The following is a 25,132-nucleotide window of genomic DNA, read 5'->3' as shown; positions in this document are numbered from 1 at the left end:
GGCTGGAAGTGGAGTTAATAATTGATCGCACCTACATGAGAAAGTCTCCATGAACATCCACCCAACTTCAGGAGGATGGAGTTCAGAGACCTTCGTAACATGCCACAACTCCAGGGAGACAGAGGCTCCTATGCTCGGGACCCTCCCAGATCTTGCCCTGTGCCTCCCTTCATCTGGCTGTTCATCTCTGTCCTTTATTAAATTCTTTTATCAACTGGTTAGGGTTAGGGTTCTCCAGGGGATTTTCCCAACCCAAGGATCGAACCTCGGCCTCCTGCATTGCGGGCAGATTCTTTCCCGACTGAGCCACCCGGAAAGCCCGAATAACACTTTATAAACTGGTAAACAAAAGTGCTTCCCTGAGTTTTGTGAGCCACTGTGACAAGTTAATAGATTCGGGGGGTGGGGTTCTGAGACCCTCCAATTTATAGCCAATCAGTTGGAAGCACAGGTGACAACCTGAATGTGGGGTTGACATCTGAAGTCGAGGGGTCAGTCTTGTCAGACTGAGCCCTTAAACTGTGAGCTCTGATACCCTCTCCAGGCAGATGGTATCAGAACTAAGTTAAACTGTAGGCCACCCAGGTCGTGTGGCAGATTGTCAGGGAATGTTCAACAGTAGGATTCCTGTGTGCTGTTTCCTATCTCCCTTGAACCCTCTGTTCCTTATCAGTTCCTGAAAGGAGTGAGAGGAGTGGCAAGCCACTCCCAGGACTGAGGTCAAAGAGATGGGATTCTTGCATAGGATTTCCTTCATTAGCTTTTCCATAAGGTGAAAGGGATTATCTACAATCCTTTTTGATATGGATTGCCTTTTGGCCTTATGGCCCCTCAGTTCAGTTCAGTTCAGTTCAGTTGCTCAGTCGTGTCCAACTCTTTGTGACCCCATGAATCACAGCACACCAGGCCTCCCTGTCCATCACCAACTCCCAGAGTTCACTCAAACTCACATCCATCGAGTCGGTGATGCCATCCAGCCATCTCATCCTTGGTCGTCCCCTTCTCCTCCTGCCCCCAATCCCTCCCAGCATCAGAGTCTTTTCCAATGGGTCAACTCTTCGCATGAGGTGGCCAAAGTACTGGAGTTTCAGCTTTAGCATCATTCCTTCCAAAGAAATCCCAGGGCTGATCTCCTTCAGAATGGACTGGTTGGATCTCCTTGCAGTCCAAGGGACTCTCAAGAGTCTTCTCCAACATCACAGTTCAAAAGCATCAGTTCTTCGGTGCTCAGCTTTCTTCACAGTCCAACTCTCACATCCATACATGACCACTGGAAAAACCATAGCCTTGACTAGATGGACCTTTGTTGGCAAAGTAATGTCTCTGCTTTTCAATATGCTATCTAGGTTGGTCACAACTTTTCTTCCAAGGAGTAAGCATCTTTTAATTTCATGGCTGCAGTCACCATCTGCAGTGATTTTGGAGCCCCTCCCAAAAAAAGTCTGATACTGTTTCCCCTGTTTCCCCATCTATTTGCCATGAAGTGATGAGACCTGATGCCATGATCTTCGTTTTCTGAATGTTGAGCTTTAAGCCAACTTTTTCGCTGTCCTCTTTCACTTTCATCAAGAGGCTTTTGAGTTCCTCCTCACTTTCTGCCATAAGGGTGGTGTCATCTGCATATATGAGGTTATTGACATTTCTCCTGGCCATCTTGATTCCAGCTTGTGCTTCATCTAGCACAGCATTTCTCATGACGTACCCTGCATATAAGTTAAATAAGCAAGGTGACAATATACAGCCTTGACATACTCTTTTTCTTATTTGGAACCAGTCTGTTGTTCCATGTCCAGTTCTAACTGTTGCTTCCTGACCTGCATATAGGTTTCTCAAGAGGCAGGTCAGGTGATCTGGTATTCCCACCTCTTTCAGAATTTCCCACTGTTTATTGTGATCCACAGAGTCTAAGGCTTTGGCATAGTCAATAAAGCAGAAATAGATGTTTTTCGGGAACTCTCTTGCTTTTTCCATGATCCACCGGATGTTGGCAATTTGATCTCTGGTTCCTCTTCCTTTTCAAAAACCAGCTTGAACATCTGGAAGTTCATGGTTCACGTATTGCTGAAGCCTGGCTTGGAGAATTTTGAGCATTACTTTACTAGTGTGTGAGACGAGTGCGATCGTGAGGTAGTTTGAGCATTCTTTGGCATTGCCTTTCTTTGGAATTGGAATGAAAACTGACATTTTCCAGTCCTGTGACCACTGTTGAGTTTTCCAAATTTGCTGGCATATCGAGTGCAGCACTTTCACAGTATCATCTTTCAGGATTTGAAACAGCTCAACTGGAATTCCATCACCTCCACTAGCTTTGCTCGTAATGATGCTTCCTATGGCCCACTTGACTTCCCATTCCAGGATGTCTGGCTGTAGGTGAGTGATCACACCATCGTGGTTATCCAGGTCATGAAGATCTTTTTTGTACAGTTCTTCTGTGTATTCTTGCCACCTCTTCTTAATATCTTCTGCTTCTGTTAGGTCCAGACCATTTCTGTTCTTTTTAGAGCCCGTCTTTGCATGAAATGTTCCCTTGGTATCTCTAATTTTCTTGAAGAGAGCTCTAGTCTTTCCCATTTTGTTGTTTTCCTTGATTTCTTTGCATTGATTGCTGAGGAAGGCTTTCTTATCTCTCCTTGCTGTTCTTTGGAACTCTGCATTCAGATGCTTATATCTTTCCTTTTCTCCTTTGCTTTTTGCTTCCCTTCTTTTCACAGCTATTTGTAAGGCCTCCCCAGACAGCCATTTTGCTTTTTTGCATTTCTTTTCCATGGGGATGGTCTTAATCCCTGTCTCCTGTACAGTGTCACAAACCTCCATCCATAGTTCATCAGGCACTCTATCTATCAGATCTAGTCCCTTAAATCTATTTCTCACTTCCACTGTATAATCATAAGGGATTTGATTTAGGTCTTAAATGAACCGTCTAGTGGTTTTCCCTACTTTATTCAATTTCAGTCTGAATTTGGCAATAATGAGTTCATGATCTGAGCCACAGTCATCTCCCAGTCTTGTTTTTGCTGACTGTATAGAGCTTCTCCATCTTTGGCTGCAAAGAATATAATCAATCTGATTTTGGTGTTGACCATCTGGTGATGTCCATGTGTACAGACCTTCTGTAGACATTGCTAATTATCAACTGAATAACCTATTTAATACTTTAGAAGGAGATCCTGATTTAAATAGCCCTCATTCACCTTCTCAAGAGGCACGAGAGGAACTGTATTTAGTGCAGACTAAATTACAAAAACAATTTCTTACTCACATTAAACTAGATTTACCTCTAAAATTATTTTTACTCCCCTCTCTTCATTCTCCCACAGGACTTCTTGCCCCTCAAGAATACCCAGTAGAAAGGATCTATACTTATTTTAGGGGAATAAAGTCACTTACACCCTACCTTGATTTAATTTCTCTAATCATTATCAATGAAAGAAATAGGACTAAAACTCTAATTGGTTCTGATACTCATAAAATTGTAATACCTATCAATAAATCTCAATTTGAGAACACATTACAAACTTCTACCGATTTCCAAGTAGCTTTTCTGGAATATTTTGGAGAAATTTCATTTCATTATCCTTCTGGTAAGCTGTGGAATTTCTTCAAAAATACTGAATTTATTATTTCTCGCATTATCAGCTCACAGGCTATACCATAGGCTGAGGTTTTTCATATAGATGGGACTAAAAACGCCAAAGTTTCATTCTGGTCTCTTATGGAATATAAAGTTTTTTATACTAAATTTCATTCTCCTCAACAAAATGAATTATATGCTCTTATTCAAGTTATTTGCCTACATCCTTACCCCATTAATATAGTCTCTGACTCTATATAATCTGTTTTTGTATTAAAAAATATAGAAACCTCCACCATAGACTCCAATCAACCTATTATTCAAGAACTCTTTTTTGAACTACAATCTGTTGTTAGAAACTGCAATTCTCCCATTTATATTACACATATTCGAGCACATTCTTGTCTTCTTGGCCCCATGACTTATGGTAATGAACAAGCTGATATACTAGCTTCCTTTGCTACTCCAGAGGAACAGCATGTTCTGTTGCATAACAATGCTGGCTCCCTACACTGCCTATGGAAAATCCCATACTGCCAGGCTAAAAAAATTATTAGTAATTGCTCTACTGGTAGATGAAGACCCCTACATCTTCGACTCATTGCACAAGGTATTAATCCTCACGGCTTGCAACCTAATGAACTATGGCAAATGGATGTAACTCATTGCCCTGAACTTTCTCCATCTTCTTCCTTGCATGTGTGTATCAACACTTATTCTTCTTTTATTTGGGCCACACCTCTTCATGGTGAGGTTACACAACACGTTATAACCCACTTATTAGCTTGTTTTGCTGTAATGTGAACTCCTAGTTTTATAAAAACAGACAATGGCCCTGCCTATATTTCTAGACACTTTAAACAATTTTTACAATCTTTTTCTATTAAACATATTACAGATATTCCTTATAATCCACAGACACAAGACATAGTCGAACGAACACATCACACACTAAAGTTACAAATAAAAATAATAATAATAAAAAAGAGGGAATACACAGGAACACTACTGTCTTCCGTATCTAAAGCCAACTTTACTAGATTCCAACATAAGATATTTTTTAAACGTATAACTATTGTTAATATAGCTTTATTTGTTTTAAAATGTTTAAACTTACCACAGGGAAATATCTTAACGAGAACAGAAAGGCATTTTGAGGAATTATGGACATTTCTCTTCTTCTGCCCATTTGGTACCAAGACGGGTTAATGAAACAATGGAATTCTGGGAAACTAATCTTACAGGGAAAGGGGTATGCTTGTATTACCGCAGAAGATCCAGCAAATCCACATGGCTTCCCCTTCAAAAGATTCGATCCAAGGGGGCCCCCAGACTTCAAAAGGAGATGGGACAACAAGGACACCAACAGGAAGAAATTCGAATACGGGCCATGGCGGCTCTAAAGATCTCCAGGAAGCACCACCCTCAGAGGGATCAACCATATGATCTCCCCACTTGGGGACAAATAAAAACCTTTACTAATCCAGCTAAAAATGTGGTCTTTGAACAGGAAATGCCTCGTAGTCCTGAAAACCTCAGTTGGTCTGTGAGACCCTTGGTTGAGCTGGATTAACTAATCAGACTTAACTGGGCTTACTTACCCAACCCCCCTTTATTGCAGGCCTTAAAATGGATGGAGAAAGGACCAACCATATCAACCAATGACTTCACCCATATGCCCCCTTCCTGGAATGTGAACGGGGAGGAGGGAAAACTAATTAACACTTCTTTAGGCCATGAAGTACTTCCCTTGTGCCTGGGACTAGGGGAATTATGCATAAACATCAGCCAACAAACTTGGGCTTTAGTCCTGCCTCCCTAAAAAAATTTTTGGACATTGCTTGGACTATTTACTGCTCTTTCCTTATCTGTGAACCAAGTTTATACAACTGAGACTTTAGGGAAAGTGTTAGGGAAAGAACAAAGAACATTATGCAAAAGGTTTACTTATAAGAACTTTACATATACTCCTGTTTGTTGGGACAACTGTCAAGCCAAATCAGGAAAATTAATGATTGTGGCTAATCATACAATTGTTGATTGGGGACCCCATGGTATTGGTGATCTAACTGCTCAGAGCAGGTTAACAGCATGGTGTGTGACTATGTTACACAAGTGACACGGAAGGTCACTGACACTATGATGGAGCATTACCATGACATAGGACTTCTTGGGTGGCTTGATGGTGGATTAGCCCCACCTTGTCCTAGGATCGTCCTCGATAAACAGAGTGGGCCTGAACAATGGGACATTTGGACACTTGCTGCGAGCACCTAACAACTTGGAACTTGGACCGGACATTTCACAGGGACCAGTCATGGTCATAGCAACTACTTTTTTTGCTATAATCAGTCATATTTTATACAGGCCTGTGTCCCACTTCCCTTTGTTATAGCCATAGGCAAAGTATTACCCACAGCATCGGGTCTGGAACTATATCGCTGGAGATTGACTTGGTAATTATATTTGTTGTTTTTCGTTGCCTTTCTACAAGGTTGGTTAATACTAAACAAACTCAACTGGTCAGGATCTTTTTTACAAATATAATAAAATAGGGGGAATTGTCAGGAAGCATTTAACAGGAGGCTTCCTGTATGCTGTTTTGGATTTGTCATGTATCCTCTGTCCCTTATTAATTCCTGAATATTCAGGAATTAAGTGGAGTAGCAAACTATTCCTGGGGGCTTTGGAATGCATGCATTTCCCTCGTTAGTTTTTCCATATGGTGATGCGTAACTATATACGACCCTCTTCCTTTTTATGAACCATACCTTAAAAGTGATTATTTACAACCCTCTCTCTTTCATATGGATGACTTCATAACTTGATAACTTGTAAGTTTTGAGTTTATCTCTGTTGAAAATTGCTACCTTGTAAGACAGTATAAATACTCACAATGTTGAATAAAACACCTTTGCTTCATCAGAACTGTGGTCCCTGTGTGTGTCTCTCTCTCTCTTTCTCTCTCTCTCAGGGTAATTCTCTGGAGCGCAGAAGTCGGCTGTGTTCACTTTCCTGCCCAGGCTTCTAAGACCCTCTCGAGAAGGCACTCTGTGCCTTCAGCCCATCGAGAGGGCGCCAGGTGTCTTTGTGAACAGCACAAGCCCCGTGTCAGGAGCTTTATTGGTTTTCTGCGTAAACCAAGGAATATCAGCCTCCTTCTCTCTCCTTTACTTGCTTATCGTTGACTCCGGACCACCAGGTTGCAGTCCATTAAAGGATCCCAACAGGGGAATACACTGGAACATTGCTATCTTCCCTTTCTAAAGCAGACTCTACTAGATTCCAACATTAGATATTCTCTAAACTTATAACTATTGTTAATACAGCTTTATTTGTTTTAAAATTTTAAAACTTACCACAAAGAGATATCTTGACAAGAGCAGAAAGACATTTTGAGGACCTGAAGGACACTACTCTTCCTCTGCCCACTTGGTATCAAGATGGGTTTAATAAACAGTGGAAATCTGGGAAATTAATCTTACAGGGAAGATGCTTGTATTTCCCGAGATGGATCCAACGAACTCACATGCCTCCCTCTTCGGAAAATTTGACCCAAGGGGTACCCTGGCATTCAAAATGGAGACCAAACAACAAAAACCCCAGGAGGAAGAAATTCCAATACGGGCCGAGTCGGCTCTAATGATCTCCAGGAAGTACCGCCCTCAGTGACATCAACCTTATGACCTCCCTTATTGGGGAGAGATAAAAACCCTTACTAATCAAGCTGAAAATCTGGTTTCTTCACAGGGAATGCCTCAGAGTCCTGAAAACCTTTTTATGGCTATGATCCCTCTGTTGGCCTGCACGACCCCCACTCTAGTCGGATTAACCAATCATACTAACTGGGCTTACTTACCCAACCTCCCTTTATTGCAGGTCGTAGAATAGATGGAGAAAGGACCAAACATATCAACCAATGACTCCACCCAGATGCCCCCTTTCTGGAATTGAAAGTGCCCTCACACTCTGGAGAGGAGGGAAAACGAATTATCATTTCTTTAGGCTATGAAGTCCTTCCCTTGTGCCTTGGCCCAGAGGAATTATGCATAAACGTCAGCCAACAAACTTGTGCTTTCATCCTGCCTCCCAAAAAGGATTTTTGGAGTTGCTTGCATTATTTGTTGCCCTTTCTTTGTCTGTGAACCATGTGTATACTACTGAGACTTTAGGGAAAGTGTTAGGGAAACAGTTAGGGAAGAACAAAGAACATTATGCAAAAGGTTTACTTATAAGAACTTTATATATACTCCAGTTCTTTCGGACAAATGTCAAGCCCAATAAGGAAAATTAATGTTTGTGGCCAATCATACAATTGTTGATTGGGGACCCCATGGTATGTGGCGATCTAACTGCTCAGAGCAGGTTAATAGCATGGTGTGTGACTATGTTACGCAAGTGACACGGAAGGTCACTGACACTACGATGGAGCATTACCATGACATAGGACTTCTTGGGTGGCTTGATGGTGGATTAGCCCCACCTTGTCCTAGGATCGTCCTCGATAAACAGAGTGGGCCTGAACAATGGGACATTTGGACACTTGCTGCGAGCACCTAACAACTTGGAACTTGGACCGGACATTTCACAGGGACCAGTCATGGTCATAGTAACTATTTCTTTCACTATAATCAGTCATATTTATACAGGCCTGTGTCCCACTTCCCTTTGTTATAGCCATAGGCTAAGTATTACCCACAGCATCGGGTCTGGAACTATAACTTTGCTGATTGTTTGGTAATTATATTTGTTGTTTTGGTTGCCTTTCTACAAGGTTGGTTAATACTAAACAAACTCAACTGGTCAGGCCTTGTTTTACAAATATAATAAAATAGGGGGAATTGTCAGGAAGCATTTAACAGGAAGCTTCCCGTGTGCTGTTTTGGATCTGTCATGAATCCTCTGTCCCTTATTAATTCCTGAATATTCAGGAATTAAGTGGAGTAGCAAACTACTCCCAGGGGCTTAGGAATGCATGCATTTCCTTCGTTAGTTTTTCCACACGGTGATGGATAACTATGTACGACCCTCTTCCTTTTTAAGAAACCATACTGTAAAAGTGATTATTTACAACCCTCTATCTTTTATATGGATGACTTCATGTTTCCTTGAAAACCTGTATGTTTTGATTTTATCTCTGAAATAGCTTTCAATTGATCGCTGAAGAAGGCTTTCTTATTTCTTCTTGCTATTCTTTGGAACTCTGCATTTAGATGCCTATATCCTTCCTTGTCTCCTTTGCTTTTCACCTCTCTTCTCTTCACAGCTATTTGTAAGGCCCCCCCAGACAGCCATTTTGCTTTTTTGCATTTCTTTTCCATGGGGATGGTCTTAATCCCTGTCTCCTGCACAATGTCACGAACTTCATTCCATAGTTCATCAGGCACTCTATCTATCAGATCTAGGTCCTTAAATCTATTTCTCACTTCCACTGTGTAATCATAAGGGATTTGAGAGTTCCAAAGAATAGCAAGAAGAGATAAGAAAGCCTTCTTCAGCGATCAATGCAAAGAAATAGAGGAAAACAACAGATTGGGAAGGACTAGAGATCTCTTCAAGAAAATTAGAGATACCAAGGGAACATTTCATGCAAAGATGGGCTCGATAAAGGACAGAAATGGTATGGACCTAATAGAAGCAGAAGATATTAAGAAGAGATGGCAAGAATACACGGAAGAACTATACAAAAAAGATCTTCATGACCCAGATAGTCATGATGATGTGATCACTAATCTAGAACCAGACATCTTGGAATGTGAAGTCAAGTAGGCCTTAGAAAGCATCACTACAAACAAAGCTAGTGGAGATGATGGAATTCCAGTTGAGCTGTTTCAAGTCCTGAAAGATGATGCTGTGAAAGTGTTGCACTCAATATGCCAGCAAATTTGGAAAACTCAGCAGTGGCCACAGGACTGGAAAAGGTCAGTTTTCATTCCAATCCCAAAGAAGGGCAATGCCAAAGAATGCTCAAACCACTGCACAATTGCACTCATCTCACATGCTAGTAAAGTAATGCTCAAAATTCTCCAAGCCAGGCTTCAGCAATACGTGAACCGTGAACTCCCTGACATTCAAGCTGGTTTTAGAAAAGGCAGAGGAACCAGAGATCAAATTGCCAACATCCGCTGGATCCTGGAAAAAGCAAGAGAGTTCCAGAAAAACATCTACTTCTGCTTTATTGACTATGCCAAAGCCTTTGACTGTGTGGATCACAAGAAACTGTGGAAAATTTGGAAAGAGATGGGAATACCAGACCACCTAACCTGCCTCTTGAGAAAACCTGTATGCAGGTCAGGAAGCAACAGCTAGAACTGGACATGGAACAACAGACTGGTTCCAAATAGGAAAAGGAGTACGTCAAGGCTGTGTATTGTCACCCTGCTTATTTAACTTCTATGCAGAGTACATCATGAGAAACGCTGTGCTAGATGAAGTACAAGCTGGAATCAAGATGGCCGGGAGAAATATCAATAACCTCAGATATGCAGATGACACCACCCTTATGGCAGAAAGTGAAGAGGAGCTAAAAAGCCTCTTGATGAAAGTGAAAGAGGACAGTGAAAAAGTTGGCCTAAAGCTCAACATTCAGAAAACTAAGATCATGGCATCCGGTCCCATCACTTCATGGGAAATAGATGGGTAAACACTGGAAACAGTGTCAGACTATTTTTTTGGGCTCCAGAATCACTGCAGATGGTGATTGCAGCCATGAAATTAAAAGACGCTTACTCCTTGGAAGAAAAGTTATGACCAACCTAGATAGCATATTCAAAAGCACAGACATTACTTTGCCGACTAAGGTCCGTGTAGTCAAGGCTATGGTTTTTCCTGTGGTCATGTATGGATGTGAGAGCTGGACTGTGAAGAAGGCTGAGCACCGAAGAATTGATGCTTTTGAACTGTGATGTTGGAGAAGACTCTTGAGAGTCCCTTGGACTGCAAGGAGATCCAACCAGTCCATTCTGAAGGAGATCGACCCTGGGTGTTCTTTGGAACGAATGATGCTAAAGCTGAAACTCCAGTACTTTGGCCACCTCATGCAAAGAGTTGACTCATTGGAAAAGACTCTGATGCTGGGAGGGACTGGGGGCAGGAGAAGGGGACGACCGAGGATGAGATGGCTGGATGGCATCACTGACTCGATGGACATGAGTCTGGGTGAACTCCGGGAGATGGTGATGGACAGGGAGGCCTGGCATGCTGCGATTCATGGGGTTGCAGAGTAGGACACGACTGAGCGACTGAACTGAACTGAACTGAACTGAAAATAGCTACCTTGTAAGACAGTATAAATACTCACACAATGTTGAATAAAACACCTTTGCTCCATCAGAACTTGGGACCCCGTGTCTTTCTTTCTTTCTCTCTCTCTCAGGGTAATTCTCTGGAGCGCAGAAGCTGGCTGTGTTCATTTTCCTGCCCAGGCTTCTAAGACCCTCTTGAGAAGGTGCTTTGTGCCTTCACCCCATTGAGAGGGCGCCAGGTGCCTTCGTGAACAGCGCAAGCCCTGTGTCAGGAGCTTTATTGGTTTTCTGCGTAAATCAAGGAATATCAGCCTCTTTCTCTCTCCTTTACTTTCTTATTATTGACTCCGGACCACCAGGTTCTGGTCCATTAAAGGTCCCAACAGGGGAATACACTGGAACATTGCTATCTTCCCTTTCTAAAGCAGACTCTACTAGATTTAACATAAGATATTTTCTAAACCTATAACTATTGTTAATACAGCTTTATTTGTTTTAAATTTTTAAAACTTACCACAAAGAGATATCTTGACAGGAGCAGAAAAACATTTTGAGGACCTGAAGGACACTACTCTTCCTCTGCCCATTTGGTATCAAGATGGGTTCAATAAACAATGGAAATCTGGGAAATTAATCTTACAGGGAAAGGGGTATGCTTGTATTTCCCCAGATGGATCCAACGAACTCACATGGCTCCCTTTTCGGAAAATTTGATTCAAGCAGGACCCCGGCATTCAAAACGGAGACCAAGCAAGAAAAACCCCAGGAGGAAGAAATTCCAATATGGGCCACCGCCCTTGGCAACATCAACCTTATGACCTCCCCTCTTGGGGAGAGATAAAAACCCTTACTAATCAAGCTGAAAATCTGGTTTCTCCACAGGGAATGCCTCAGAGTCCTGAAAACCTTCTTATCGCTATACTCAATCTGTTGGCCTGCACAACCCCTGCTCTAGCCGGATTAACTAATCATACTTACTGGGCTTACTTACCCAACCCCCCTTTACTGCAGGTTGTAGAATGGACGGAGAAAGGACCAACCATATCAACCAATGACTCCACCCAGATGCCCCCTCCCTGGAATGTGAAAGGGCCCTCACACTCTGGAGAGGAGGGAAAACGAATTAACATTTCTTTAGGCTATGAAGTCCTTCCCTTGTGCCTGGGCCCAGGGGAATTATGCATAAACATCAGCTGACAAACTTGGGCTTTGGTCCTGCCTCCAAAAGAAGAATTTCGGACATTGCTTTGATTACTTACTGCCGTTTCTTCTTCTGTGAACTATGGCGATAGTACTTAAACTTGGGGGAAAACTTAGGCAAAGAAGAAAGAACATTATGTACATCGTTTACTTCTAAGAACTTTAAATATACTCCTGTTCATTAGGATAAATATCAAGCCAAATCAGGAAAACTAATATTTGTGGCTAGCCACACCACTGTCGATTTGGGACCCCATGGTATGTGGTTGTCTAACTGCTCAGATGATATTAATAGCACTGTATGTGATTATGCTACTCAAGTGGCTTGGAAAGTTACTAACACGATGGAACATTACCATGGCAAAGCACTTCTTGGCTGGCTTGACGGTGGTATGGTACCCCCTTGTCCCTGGATCGTCCTCGATAAACAGATTGGGCCTGAACAATGGGACTTATGGAAACTTGCTGCGAGCACTGAAGAACGTGGAACTTGGACCGGACATTTCACAGGAACCATTCGTAGTCATGGTAATTATTTCTTTTGCTACAATCAATCATGTTTCCTACAAGCTTGTATTCCCCTTCCTTTTGTTTTAGCCATAGGAAACGGACAATTCAATAAGACTTTATGTTCTGTAAATTTATAAAGTGCAAATTATATACCTGTCTAAATGCTTGTATTTCCTTAAGAAGTGAATACCTTTTGATTCTTAGATCTTGATGTAATTTGTGGTTACCAGTAAATCTCCAATGGCCCTGGGAAGAAGGTCCCATGGCCGGGGTTTCTTCCTGGTTACTTACTCAATTATTTAGACGATCTAAACTATTCACTGGATGGCTGATTCTTGGCATTTTGGGATTAATATCTATTTGCACCACTGGTGCTGTCTCTGGCATTGCTTTACAAACCTCAATTCAAACACATAATTTTATCCAAAATTGGACTAAAGATGCTCATACTATGTTGGCCACTCAGGCTCAGATAGATGAGGATATTCAAGATGAAATACAGGAACTAAAAACAGCCATCAAACGGGTTGGAAATCATTTAATAGATGTACAAAACCAAGTGATACTAAAATGTGATTGGATTTCTACTCAATTTTGTGTTACTCCTGTTGAATTCGATCATAGTGCCTATAACTGGGAACAAATCAAATTTCATTTACAAACTATACATGATAATGCCTCTCTGAATGTACAATTATTGCAAAGAGAAATCTTTGAACTCTTCTTTAAAAGTCTGCCCTCATCCACCAATCTGGAAATTTTAGCTGAACAACTAGCTGATCAATTATCTGGGCTAGACCCACGAGGATGGTTTCAAAGTATCACCCACAGCATCGGGTCCGGAACTGTAACTCTGGCGATTGTCTTGGCAATTATATTTGTTGTTTACCGTTGCCTTTCTGCAAAAATTGTTAAAACTAAACAACTCAAATGGTCAAGACCTTTTTTACAAATATAATAAAATAGGGGGCATTGTCAGGGAATGTTTAACAGTAGGATTCCTGTGTGCTGTTTCCTATCTCTCTTGAACCCTCTGTTCCTTATCAGTTCCTGATAGGAGTGAGAGGAGTGGCAAGCCACTCCCAGGACTGAGGTCAAAGAGATGGGATTCTTGCATAGGATTTCCTTCATTAGCTTTTCCATATGGTGAAAGGGATTATCTACGACCCTCTTTTGATATGGATTGCCTTTTGGCATTATGGCCTCTACTGCTCCTTGTTTCCTTGGTAACTTGTAAAGCCTGGTCTTTTGATCTTTATCTGAAGAAGCTACTTTGTAATATGGTATATATAGTCACACAGAATTCAATAAAGCACACTTGTTCCATCAGACTTGGGTCCCCATGTCCTTCCTTCTCTCTCTCTCTCTCTATTTCTGGCTTATTCCCTGGAGTGCAAAGGCCAGCTGTGTAACCCGGGGAATATTAGCCTCTTTCCTTCTTTCACTTTCTTATTGTCGACTCCAGACCACCAGGTTCCGGTGCATTAAAGGATTCCAACAGCAGAGAACTGCTTGGTGTGGGGAAAAACCTCCACATATTTGGTGGTAATAAGTGTCAGAAAGAAAGTGGGTGGCAACTAAGACTTGATGCAGCCAAATAAATAAGTATATTTTTAAAAGAACAAAAGATGCCTCCTTTCTTCCAGAGCGAGCTAACCCCTAGCAGCCCCCAGCAGCATCTTGGTGGGCCTCCCTCTCTCCTGAGAAAGGAACAGATTAACTTTGGGGCTTTCCCTCTGACTGCCAAGAGGGTGTGACCCAGGTGGAACCAAACCACTATGCCCGAGTTCCAGAAGCATCACCAGGCAGATCAGAGAACAGGGCTCCTGACCACTGCAGAGGAGGACCCAGCAGTGACATTCTCAGTATTTACTCTGAATGTGTGACTCTGAGGGCCTTGCTCTAGTCTTGGTCCCCTGCCTCTGACCAATATAGATTCTTGCTCTCTGAGCATCCTTTCCCTATTTGCTGACTGCCGAGAAGGAAATAGGAAGTTCGTCACAGACATCATGCTGGTTACAGGAAGGGTAACAGTCTTCCACCCAGGAGGTCCTTGCCTGGAACTCCGCGTGTTTTGTTGAGCGTGGTTAAACACAGGCAAGTGACAGGAAATCCGACTCGGCACAGATGGAAAGTTACCTGCACCCCGGTTACTTTCTCCAGTTCCTTCAGGGCCGCATCAATGTCGCGGACGAAAATGGTGACCATTCCCATCTCACGGGCTGGCTGCAGATTAGTTTCGAAGTTATCTAAGAAAACCACCTGAATGCAAACAGCATGGATGGTAGCGTTAGTTTGATCAAAGCAAAACTTAAGCATGAGGGCCACTAGCCTGAAATATGCTACAATGTGGATGGCGGCTGAGGTTAAGAATTAGTAATCTCGGGACTTCCCTGACAATCCAGTGGTTAAGACTTTGCCTTCCATGCAGGGGGTGTGGGTTCTATCCCTGGTCAGGGAGCTAAGACCCCACAAGCATCTCAGCCAAAAAACCAAAACATAAAACAGAAGCAATGTTGTAACAAATTCAATAAAGACTTAAAAAATGGTCCATATAAGAAAATCTTAAAAGAAAAAAAAAAGGATTAGTAATCTCATGATCAGATTGATAAAATATTGAGTTATTTTTCTCTCCATGTAACTGTTCACTCTTAAAATCAATTTTGTAATTAATTTAATTATGTAAGCATACATATAAACACACAGTTAGATACACATGTTCCCTGAATCTGAAACTGTAAGAAGATGAAAGATGCATATAAACTTACCAGATGAAACTTAAAATTCATCTAGGAAAATCAACATGTATGAATAGACCCCCTCCAAAAAATGTTTGGAATAGACCTATAATAAGGTCAGATAATAAAAGGCTTCATAAAATATGAAGCTATAAAAGGTAAAAAGAAAAAATTTTGTTCTAGAAAAGAGAGAAACATATTAATGAAATAGAAGGGTCTAGGAACAGACTCATACACAAATGAGAATTCAGTTTCTAATAAAAGTGTCATGCCCAGTTGGTAAGGAAAAGGATTACTTAAAAGATTAAATATTTCAACTGTTTTGGGGGAAGAAAAGTTATTCCTTCCTTCACTTATTCCCTATATAAATTCTGAGTAGATCTGATCTAAATTAAAAAAAAAAAAAAAAAGATCCTTTGGCACTTCCCTGGTGGTCCAGTGGTTAAGAATCTGCTTTGCAATGCAGGGGACACTGGTTAGATCCCTGGTCAGGGAACCAAGATCCTACGTGCTGTAAAGCAACTAAGCCCGCCTCTGCAACTACTGAGCTCACATGCCACAAGTAGAGAGTCTGTGTGTCACAACGATCAGCTTATGGGTGAAAGGGGCCAACAGGAAAGTGTCAGAGAGGAATTTTGTCTTGGGCCAACCACGTTTGTGGAGAATAGAGTAGTAAAACACAACAAAAACAACATTTTAGACCAGAAAACCTAGACATGGCATGAAGGCAGGAGTTAGGGGTGTGGGGGTGTCTACAAGGAGACTCCTGTAGTATTGGATCCCCTTCCTGCACAGACTTTGGTTGGGTGACATTAGCCTGTGGTCTTGGGAAAGTCTCCCAGGGTCTATGTTTCTTTATAGGTAAATGCAGGCAGCTGGTCTGGCAGCTTTGGACAATAATGACTGTTTTAACCAAGCTCTCCAGGGTATCTTCCCGACCCAGGGATTGAACCCGCATCTCTGAAGTCTCACTGCATTGGCAGGTGGGTTCTTCACCACCAGCGCCACCTGGGAAGCCATTCTGAATGGTCTGGACAATGATGCCTGTTTTAACCAAGGTCCTGCAAGAGGCACAGAGGTTAACCAGAGGCCCATCTGGTTAGAACTTCCTAGGCTGAAGGGGCAGGTGAAAACACTTTAGAAGTCCTGGCCTGGGAGAAGTCGCTCCCACCACTGGACATTGGACCACTCTGCCAAGTCCCAGGTGTCCCCTACCTGTTCACACCTCTTTAATGTTTTAAAATTTTATTTGTTTATTTGGCTGCATCAAGTCTTAGTTGTGGCACCTGGGATCTCTCCACCTGGGTGTTCAGGCTTAGTTACCCCACAGCATGTGGGATATCAGTTCCCCAACCAGGGACTGAACCTGTGTCCCCTGCATTGGAAGGCAGATTCTTAACCATTGGACCCTCTAGGGAAGGTCCCTCAATTTTTCTTGATTGCAGTCACTCTAGAACATTCTTTTCCATTGAAAGGCAGTGTCCACGTACCTCACTGGGGCTGGTCTTCAAGGTGTCCAGCACAAACTTGTAGATCTGAGGGTCAGGCTTGACCATTCCAATCTGGGATGACTCAATCAGGAAATCAAAGTGTGGCTTGAGCTCACACAACACCTGGGCCATGCTGCCTCTCTCAGCGCTGTCATCCAGCCAGTTGTTGGTGAGGATGCAGGTTGTAAATCCTAAGCAAGAAGGTGCCAGTGAATCGGCCAGCTACAGAACTTTGCTCTGAGAAGCTCCGGGAGTCCCACTGAGGGGGTCCCAAAGATGGGGCCAAACAGGGTTCTGCTCACTTACATCAATCTCCTGATGCCTGGCTTCTCAACTGACAAGTTGGAAAAGCACCATCTTTACCCATCCACCCCTTCTGATGCAGACATGAGATCCAGCTAATGGTGTGTACCAAGGGCTTTTGGATGGAGATGATACATCCCTTCATTCCTTGCAATTGCAGAGAAAGAAGCTCATCTGATCAAAATGTTTTAACTTTCATCAGCCCCTTTGATCCTTACACCTTTAGGGCAGGCAGTGTAGGCCTTACCATCCCACCTTTACCAACAGGAAAACGAAAGCTCAGACAAATTCTAACCTGCCCAGAGCCACACCGTACAGGCAGAGCCAAGCAAGGCCTAGAATCCCACCTTCTGACTGCCACTCCAACCCTCCACCCTCCTCCCAGGCCACGTTACTGCCAACTTTGTTAGTGTGTGTGTTGTTTATGTGTTCAGTTGTGCCTGAATCTTTGCAACCCTATGGACTGTAACCCTCCAGGCTCCTCTGTCCATGGGATTCTCCAGGCAAGAATACTGGAGTGGGTTGCCATGCTCTCCCTCCAGGGAATCATCCTGACCCAGTGATCAAACCCAAGTCTTCTGCATTGGCAGGTGGGTTCTTTACCACTAGTGCCACCTGGGAAGCCCTTTCCTTCTTTATACCCAACTGCATTTTTACATAAGTATAATCTTAGTGTTCTGACAGTTTTACCATTCTGCTTATTTAACCTCCTGTCTAAAGCATTTTTCCATATTTTAAATCACCTTTGTAATTAACAGTTAAAATTTCTGTGATAAATAAGTAAACACCTATTGAATGGGCATGACCTCATGTCCTAGACTATCTGACACCACTTGAATCCATGTCAGCCAGCTCATATAACTCAACCACTGTGACATGAAGAGGTTGAGAAAATCATGGTTGCTTAAAAGGTCTTGTTTTTTGGGACTTCCTTGGTGGTCCAGTGGTTAAGACTATGTGCTTCCACTGCACGGGGTGTGGGTTTGATTTCTGGTTGGGGAACTTAGATTTTCTGTGTTTCATGGCACAATCAAAACAAAACAAAATATAAAAGGCTTTGTTTTATAATCACTGTGACAAGAGGTTGGGTCATTCAGGTCATTACTGGTACCATGGTAGGGGGAGAATTTTGCTCATGAGGCATAAATTGCTAATTAAACAAAATTCTTTCTTACAGATATTCTGATAGTGCTTATTTTGGTCATTTCCTAAAACTTACTTTGAAGCTGTGTTTGAAGAACAGCTCTCCATCTAGGCCCAGAAGATTCTTGATCTCAAATCACATTTCAACATACTACAACCTGACCTTCCCAATGGTTCTATTGCAATTAGGTCAGAGAATGGCCAGTACTGGATCCTTACCCTTCTGTTTGAGAGTGACAGCTGCCTGAAGCATGGGGTAGTTGATCTTTCTTGCTGAAAGTAACTTCTCAAAGATTTGCTTGATAGAGAAATTCTCTGGGAGGCAGATTCCAGAGTCCTTGGAGCATTTCCTGCAGTCTTCTTCCATGAATGGCACCCACTGCAAAAGTGAATTGATGAGGGACTGTCAGTTGGTACAACCACTTGGGAAAGCTTTGGGCAGCACATACTTAATCTGAACACATGCATTGCCTGTGAGCTACAAGATCTGTTCCTGGACACATTATTGTTCATCACTCAGTCATGTCCGACTCTTCGCAGCCCCACAGACTGCAGCACAGTGGGCTTCCCTGTCCTTCACTATTTCCCGGAGTTTGCTCAGACTCATGTCCATTGAGTTGGTGATGCCATGCAACCATCTCATCCTCTGCCTCCCCCTTCTCCTTCTGCCCTCAATCTTTCCCAGCATCAGGGTCTTTCCTCAGCATTAGGGTCCTGTACACATACCCAGTGGAAATTGTCTACACATGTCAAAAGACATGAGCCAAAGTGTTCTAACAGTGATATTCCCGAGAGCTCCCAATTGGAAACTACTCAAACATCCCTATTATGAGCCTACTTTTGTTTCCTCCAAATTCTTGTTGAAGTCCTAAACCCCAAGACCTTGGAATGTGATGTCGTTGACGAGAGGGTCTTTAAAGGAACATTAAGGTAGAGATGGTAAACATCCACTTGCAATGCGGGAGACCTGGGTTTGATCCCAGGGTTGGGAATATCCCCTGGAGAAGGGAATGGCAACCCACTCCAATATTCTTGCCTGGAGAATCCCACAGACAGAGGAGCCTTATGGGTTACAGTGCATGGGGTCACCAAAAGTCAGACACAACTGAGTGACTTTCATTCACTCACTTCCCTAAGGTAAAATGAGGTCACTGGGGGCCCTAATCCAATCTGATGGGTGTCCTTTAAAGAATAAGAGATCAGGACACAGATACACACAGAAGAACCAAAGTGTCTGGACAGGGAAAAGGAGGCCATTTGCAAGCAAATGAGAGAGGCCTCAGGAGAAGCCAGCCCTGCTGACACCTTGATTCTGGGCTTCTACCTCTAGATCTCTGAGAAAATCAGTTTTTGTTGTTTAAGTCACCTGGTCTGTGGCATTTTTTTAAAATGGCAGCACCAGCAGGAGACTTGAGTTTGATCCCTGGGATGGGAAGATTACCCTGGAGGAGGAAATGGCAACCCACTCCATTCTTCTTCCCTGGGAAATCCCATGGACAAAGAAGCCTGGTGGGCTACAGCCTATAGGGTCACAAAAGAGTTGGACACGACCAAAGTGACTGAGCATGCACATACTACAAGTTTAAAAAGTCAAGGTTGTAGTAATAATAATAACTACTATTTCTTAAGCACTTAGTACATGACAAGCACTGTGCTAAGCACTTTTCAATCTTCATAACAACCTAGGAGATGGCCAGTGTTATTTGTCTCATTTTATAGATGGCAAAACTGACTTTGAGAGCTTCTGTGACTTGGTGTGCTCACACATCTGTGAGTGGGAACCGTGACCCACATTCTGTCCCTAGATTCCAAAGTCCACCCATCACATAGTTATTAATTAGCAAAACTGCCTCTGACCCAGTGGCTTGGCCTGAAAACAACTACTCTAAGGATGACTACTATTAAAAAAAAAAAAACATGAAAATAATAAGTTGGCAAGGATATGGAAATACTGGTAACCTCGGGTATGTTGCAGAGAAATGTAAAATGGTGCAGCCACTATGTAAAATCATATGGTGGTTCCTCAAAAAATTAAAAACTGAAACTGCCCTATGATCTAGCCATCCCGCTTCTGGATACATACCCAGAAAACCTGAAAGCAAGGTTTCAAACAGATATTTGTACACCCATGTTCGTAGCAGCACTGTTCATGATAACTAAAAGGAGAAAGCAACCCAAACATCCTTTGAAAGATGAATGGATAAACAGAGTGTGGTCTATGCATAAGTGGAATACCATTCACCCTTAGAAAGAAGGAAATGGTGACACAGGCTACAGTATGGATGAAACTTGAAGACTTCATGCAAAGTGAAATAAGCCAGTCACAAGAGGACAAATGTTGCATGAGTGTTAGTTACTTCAGTTGTACCCTATTCTTTGTGACCCCAGGGACTGTAGCCTACCAGGCACCTCTCTATGCATGTGGGATTCTCCAGGCAAGAATACTGGAGTGGGTTGCCATTTCCTCCTTCAGGGGATCTTCCTGACCCAGGGATGGAACCCAGGTCTCCTGCATAGGCAGGCAGATTCTTTATCATCTGAGCCACCAGGGAAGCCCATATAAAGAATACATGGAAAATGCAATAGTGGTTGCCAGGGGCTGGGGGTAAGGAGGGGTGGGAAGTTGCTGTTTAATGGGTATAGAGTTTCAGTTTTTAAAGATAAAAAGAATTCTGGGACTTGCTTGGTGGTCCAAAGGATTAGACTCTGAGTTTCCACAGCACAGAGTGTAGGGTCAATCCCTGGTGGGGGAACTAAGATTCCACATTCCATGTGACCGAAAAAGAAAGAAAGAAAGAAAATACAACATATTAACTTAAAATTTTTTTAAAAAACAGTCTGGAGATGGATGGTGGATTTGGTTACCTAACGTGAATATACATAACATTACTGCATTGTATACTTAAAAATGATCACGGTGGTAAATTTCATGTGATGTGTATTTAACTACAGCTTAAGGGGGAGAAAAAGCTACTCTGGCTGCTGTAATTCCCTGGCACACATCTTCAAGGGCTTGGGGAATTTCCTAGTCACTGGGGCATGCCCCTGTTTGGCTCAAAGAGACAGTAAACCAGCCTGAAATGTCTCCACACCAGTCTTGTGAGTTAAGTGTTATAAGGGGTAAATGGATGAGGCAGAAGACGTGGTCCTGCCCTCACAGAGCTTATGGGTAGTGGGGGAAGATGGGTGTGTAGGCACAGAACATCTCCTTAAGGGGGTCTATGAGACGTCACTGCACCTGGGAAAATGTGATCTCTCCCTTCATCACACGGGTGCTGGGACCATCCGGGCCTCCCTTCAGGAAAGCTTTACTCAGAAAGCCTCTGCAAGACACAAAGAAACATTGGGAACGTTTAAATGACTTCATCACAGCAGCAGGTAGGGGACAGACACCTCGATGGCGGACTTCTAGCTTCTGGAATTGCTGTTGAAAACACCTAGTTTGTAGTCCTTCTTTACAGTAACCCTAGCTGATTAATACATTGGTTCATGTTCATCCTGTGTATGTGGCCCAGAGGAGATGCAGACAGAGAGAGACCAGGTCATTACCCTCTTACTCTCCTACATTATAAAACAAAATGTTCCATTCCACTTTCTTGATAATTTCTCACCTCCCATGGCTGGCTGGGTGACATCAGACAGTTAGCAGATGGCACATACAACTCTGTTCCCTCAAATTCCTGGTCGATGTTTCTAACCCATCACATCCTATACCACTGCATTCAGACATAGATTTATAGTCCTTCTTAGTATAGTGCTCTAGGCAAAAACTTAGAATGGAATGGAATTGTCAACCCAGTTGAAAGTATTAAAATTTAACATTCCATGTTAAGAGGACAGATATCTGGGAGTTTCATATCTGAGAAGTCAACAACCTTTTACCCAACTAATCCTCTTGCAGGTAACAATGATTAACATTAAGACATAAGATAAAAAAAAATATATCCCTACTATTTATAGCCTTGTTCAATTTTCCAACATCAACAATGGCTTTGGCACATCTGTGCCATCGATTGTCTTTTTTCAGATATGACTTTATTAAATTATACTTACATGTCATCAAACTCACAAGTTTTCAGTGTACAAGTCAATGACTTGTAGTAATTTTTGTAGTGGTGTACAAACATCACTGTGTTGCAGTTTTAGAACATTTCTATCTTCCCTGGTGGCTCAGATGGTAAAGAATACACCTGCAATGGGGAAGACCTGGGTTCGATCCAGACCTGGGTTGGGAATATCCCTTGGAGGAGGGCATGGCAACCCACTCCAGTATTCTTGCCTGGAGAATCCCCATGGACAGAGGTGGGCTACAGTTCATGGGGTCACAAAGAGTCAGACATGACTGAATTACAAAACATAGCATGGTACATCACCTTGAAAAGATCCCTCATGCCCTTCTCCGCTGCCACCCACTTTTAAGAAACAACACACAGTTCAACTCAACAATCTTTCATTGAGGACTTAAGGCGTCAGGGCATTGTGTCTGGTGCTGTGATAGAAAAAGGAAAAAATATGGATATATTCCTAGGGAGCTCCTAGGAGAACAAGTGAGGCAACAAATAAACAAATAACTATTACACACTGGATGAGTGAGATGGAAAAGCACAGGGAGAATTGGTTTTGCTGCCTGAAACTGGGGGTAGGTAAGAGAAGAGGACAGAGAAGGCAATGGCACCCCACTCCAGCACTCTTGCCTGGAAAATCCCATGGACGGAGGGGCCTGGTGGGCTGCAGTCCATGGGGTCACTAGGAGTCAGACGCGACTGAGTGACTTCACTTACACTTTTCACTTTCACGCATTGGAGAAGGAAATGGCAACCCACTCCAGTGTTCTTGCCTGGAGAATCCCAGGGACGGAGGGGCCTGGTGGGCTGCCATCTATGGGGTTGCACAGAGTCGGACACGACTGAAGCAACTTAGCAGCAGCAGCAAAAGAAGAGGAAATGAAGGAAGACTGTAGCTGTACAGGAAGGAGAGGTTGATAACTCTATAAAACAAAAGGAGGCAGTATTTTTACTGGTATCTCAGAGAAGCAATTGGAGATAAGTTGTTGGCACTGGAAAGCATGACTTTCAAATTTTAAGGCTGCTTAATAAAAGCAGGGAACAGTGAAATGGCTATCACAGAAATGAAATTAGTGAATCAAAAGACCCAACAAAATTTCCAAGGACAAAGAGTAAAATGATGAAGCCATTAAAATTAACGTGCAAGCAGGGAGGTCAACTTGGTGCTCTTTGATGATCTAGAGAGGTGGGGGATGAGAAAAGAGGTCCAAGAGGGAGGGGATATACTTATACACAGAGCTGACTCACTATGTTGTACAGTAGAAGTTAACACAACATTGTAATTATACTTCAATTTTTAAAAAAAGTTTAAAAAAAGAATTAATGTACAAAAAGACAAGGCCTATGGAGGCCAAATTCCTTCAATAAACAAGAAGAATCACAGAAAGATCAGAAAGCAATAGTCAAAGGAAAAATGGGAGAAGATGTTTCCAGGCTAAAGAAAAATCTGAGTTCTTAAATCAAAGGTGTTCACCAAAAAAATAGTGTTCACCAGTCAAAATTAATGAAAAAATAACCACAGCAGATAGAGAGTGGGGAAATGTTTCAATTCTTGGGATAAGAAAGTCTAACAGACAACATTTTGGGCAAAAAAAAAATAGACTATACACAAAAGAAGAACAGTTCAGACTGACAACAGCCTTCTATGCTTGCAGCTTTAAATGTGAGAAAATGGTGGAGTAATACACACTAGACATTGAGATAAAAAGATGCCAAGAAAGAATGCCCCCCAAGTCTATCCCCAGACAACTTATGTCCAAGGAGGCACCTTTGTTTTAGAGATCTTGGTTGCTTTCATAACTGATCAAATGGGCTATTTGTTCTATTTCCATGCTTTAAATTCCTGCTCTTGTTTGAAATTCACCAATAAAGAGTGAGCCCATGAAACCATGGCCCACATCCTGAACCCTGATAAAAGCAGAACCCAGGCCCAGGTGCTCTCATTCTCCTCATATCCTCACTATGTGGCCCCAGGTGTGCTGTGCAACTTCTGGGTCTCATAAGTAATAAACCTTTATTTTTTTCAAAGTTCCCCAATGGCTACTGCTGAAGGGTGTCTTGTAATCACAATAAGAACCTCAAGGACTGGCCTAAACAGAACATTGGTTTATTGGTAAGCTGAAACCCACACAAACCAGGTTCAGGCAGGGAAAACTAATATAGTAGTTTGCCATCATGCCTTTCCTGGAAGAAAAAAAAACACAAGAAAGACTTCCAGTCAACTTAAAGATAGATCAAAATAAAAATCCTGAGAAGAGCAAAGAAATGGTTTAAAAGAAATGATAACAAACTACTATCTCATTCAAGAGAATTATCAAATGGCCAGTAAGCACCTAATAAGAAGCTCAACATCATTATTCATCAGAAAAACGCGAATTAAAGCCATGGTGCCAAAGCACCAGGCCGGGCTCCCTGTGTGATATAGCAACTTTTCACTAACTATCCATTTTACATATACACAATAGTGTATATATGTTGATGCTACTTTCTCTATTCGTCCCACTCTTTCCTTCCTCCTCCATGTCTACAAGTCCATTCTCTACATCTGTGTTGCCATTCCTTCCCTGCAAATAGGTTCATCAGTACCGTTTTTCTAGATTTCACATTTAGGCATAAATATGTATTTGTTTTCATCTTTCTGACTTATTTCACTGTGGGATGGGGGGGAAGGGGGGGAGGCTCAAGAGGGAGAGCATACAAGTATAATTATTTCTGATTTGAGTTGAGTTGTTGTATGGCAGAAACCAACACAACATTGTAAAAATTAAAAAAAAAATACAAGGGCTAAAAAACATACAAATGAACCATGAGATAACACCATAAACCCACCAGATTTGCTAAATTTAAACAGAATGACATCAAGTACTAA

The 25,132-nt window shown here is 42.3% G+C and overlaps 1 protein-coding gene across 1 annotated transcript in view; it reads right to left on the bottom strand.

Annotated features, from left to right (window-relative positions):
* EPHX2 (epoxide hydrolase 2) overlaps positions 1-25,132 on the bottom strand; it is a 74,891-nt gene that overhangs the window by 45,021 nt on the left and 4,738 nt on the right. Inside the window, exons 2-5 of the mRNA XM_052644624.1 lie at positions 21,438-21,522; positions 18,419-18,578; positions 16,754-16,944; positions 14,665-14,787 (exon numbers count right to left, since the gene is read on the bottom strand). Of these exons, the coding sequence (XP_052500584.1) occupies positions 14,665-14,787; positions 16,754-16,944; positions 18,419-18,578; positions 21,438-21,522 (559 nt within the window). The remainder of the gene's footprint in view (positions 1-14,664; positions 14,788-16,753; positions 16,945-18,418; positions 18,579-21,437; positions 21,523-25,132) is intronic.

This window comes from Budorcas taxicolor, chromosome 8 (assembly GCF_023091745.1).
Source record: "Budorcas taxicolor isolate Tak-1 chromosome 8, Takin1.1, whole genome shotgun sequence".
NCBI lineage: Eukaryota > Metazoa > Chordata > Mammalia > Artiodactyla > Bovidae > Budorcas > Budorcas taxicolor.
Note: the sequence above shows the minus strand (reverse complement) of the source record. Positions and strands in the feature narration are given on the sequence as shown.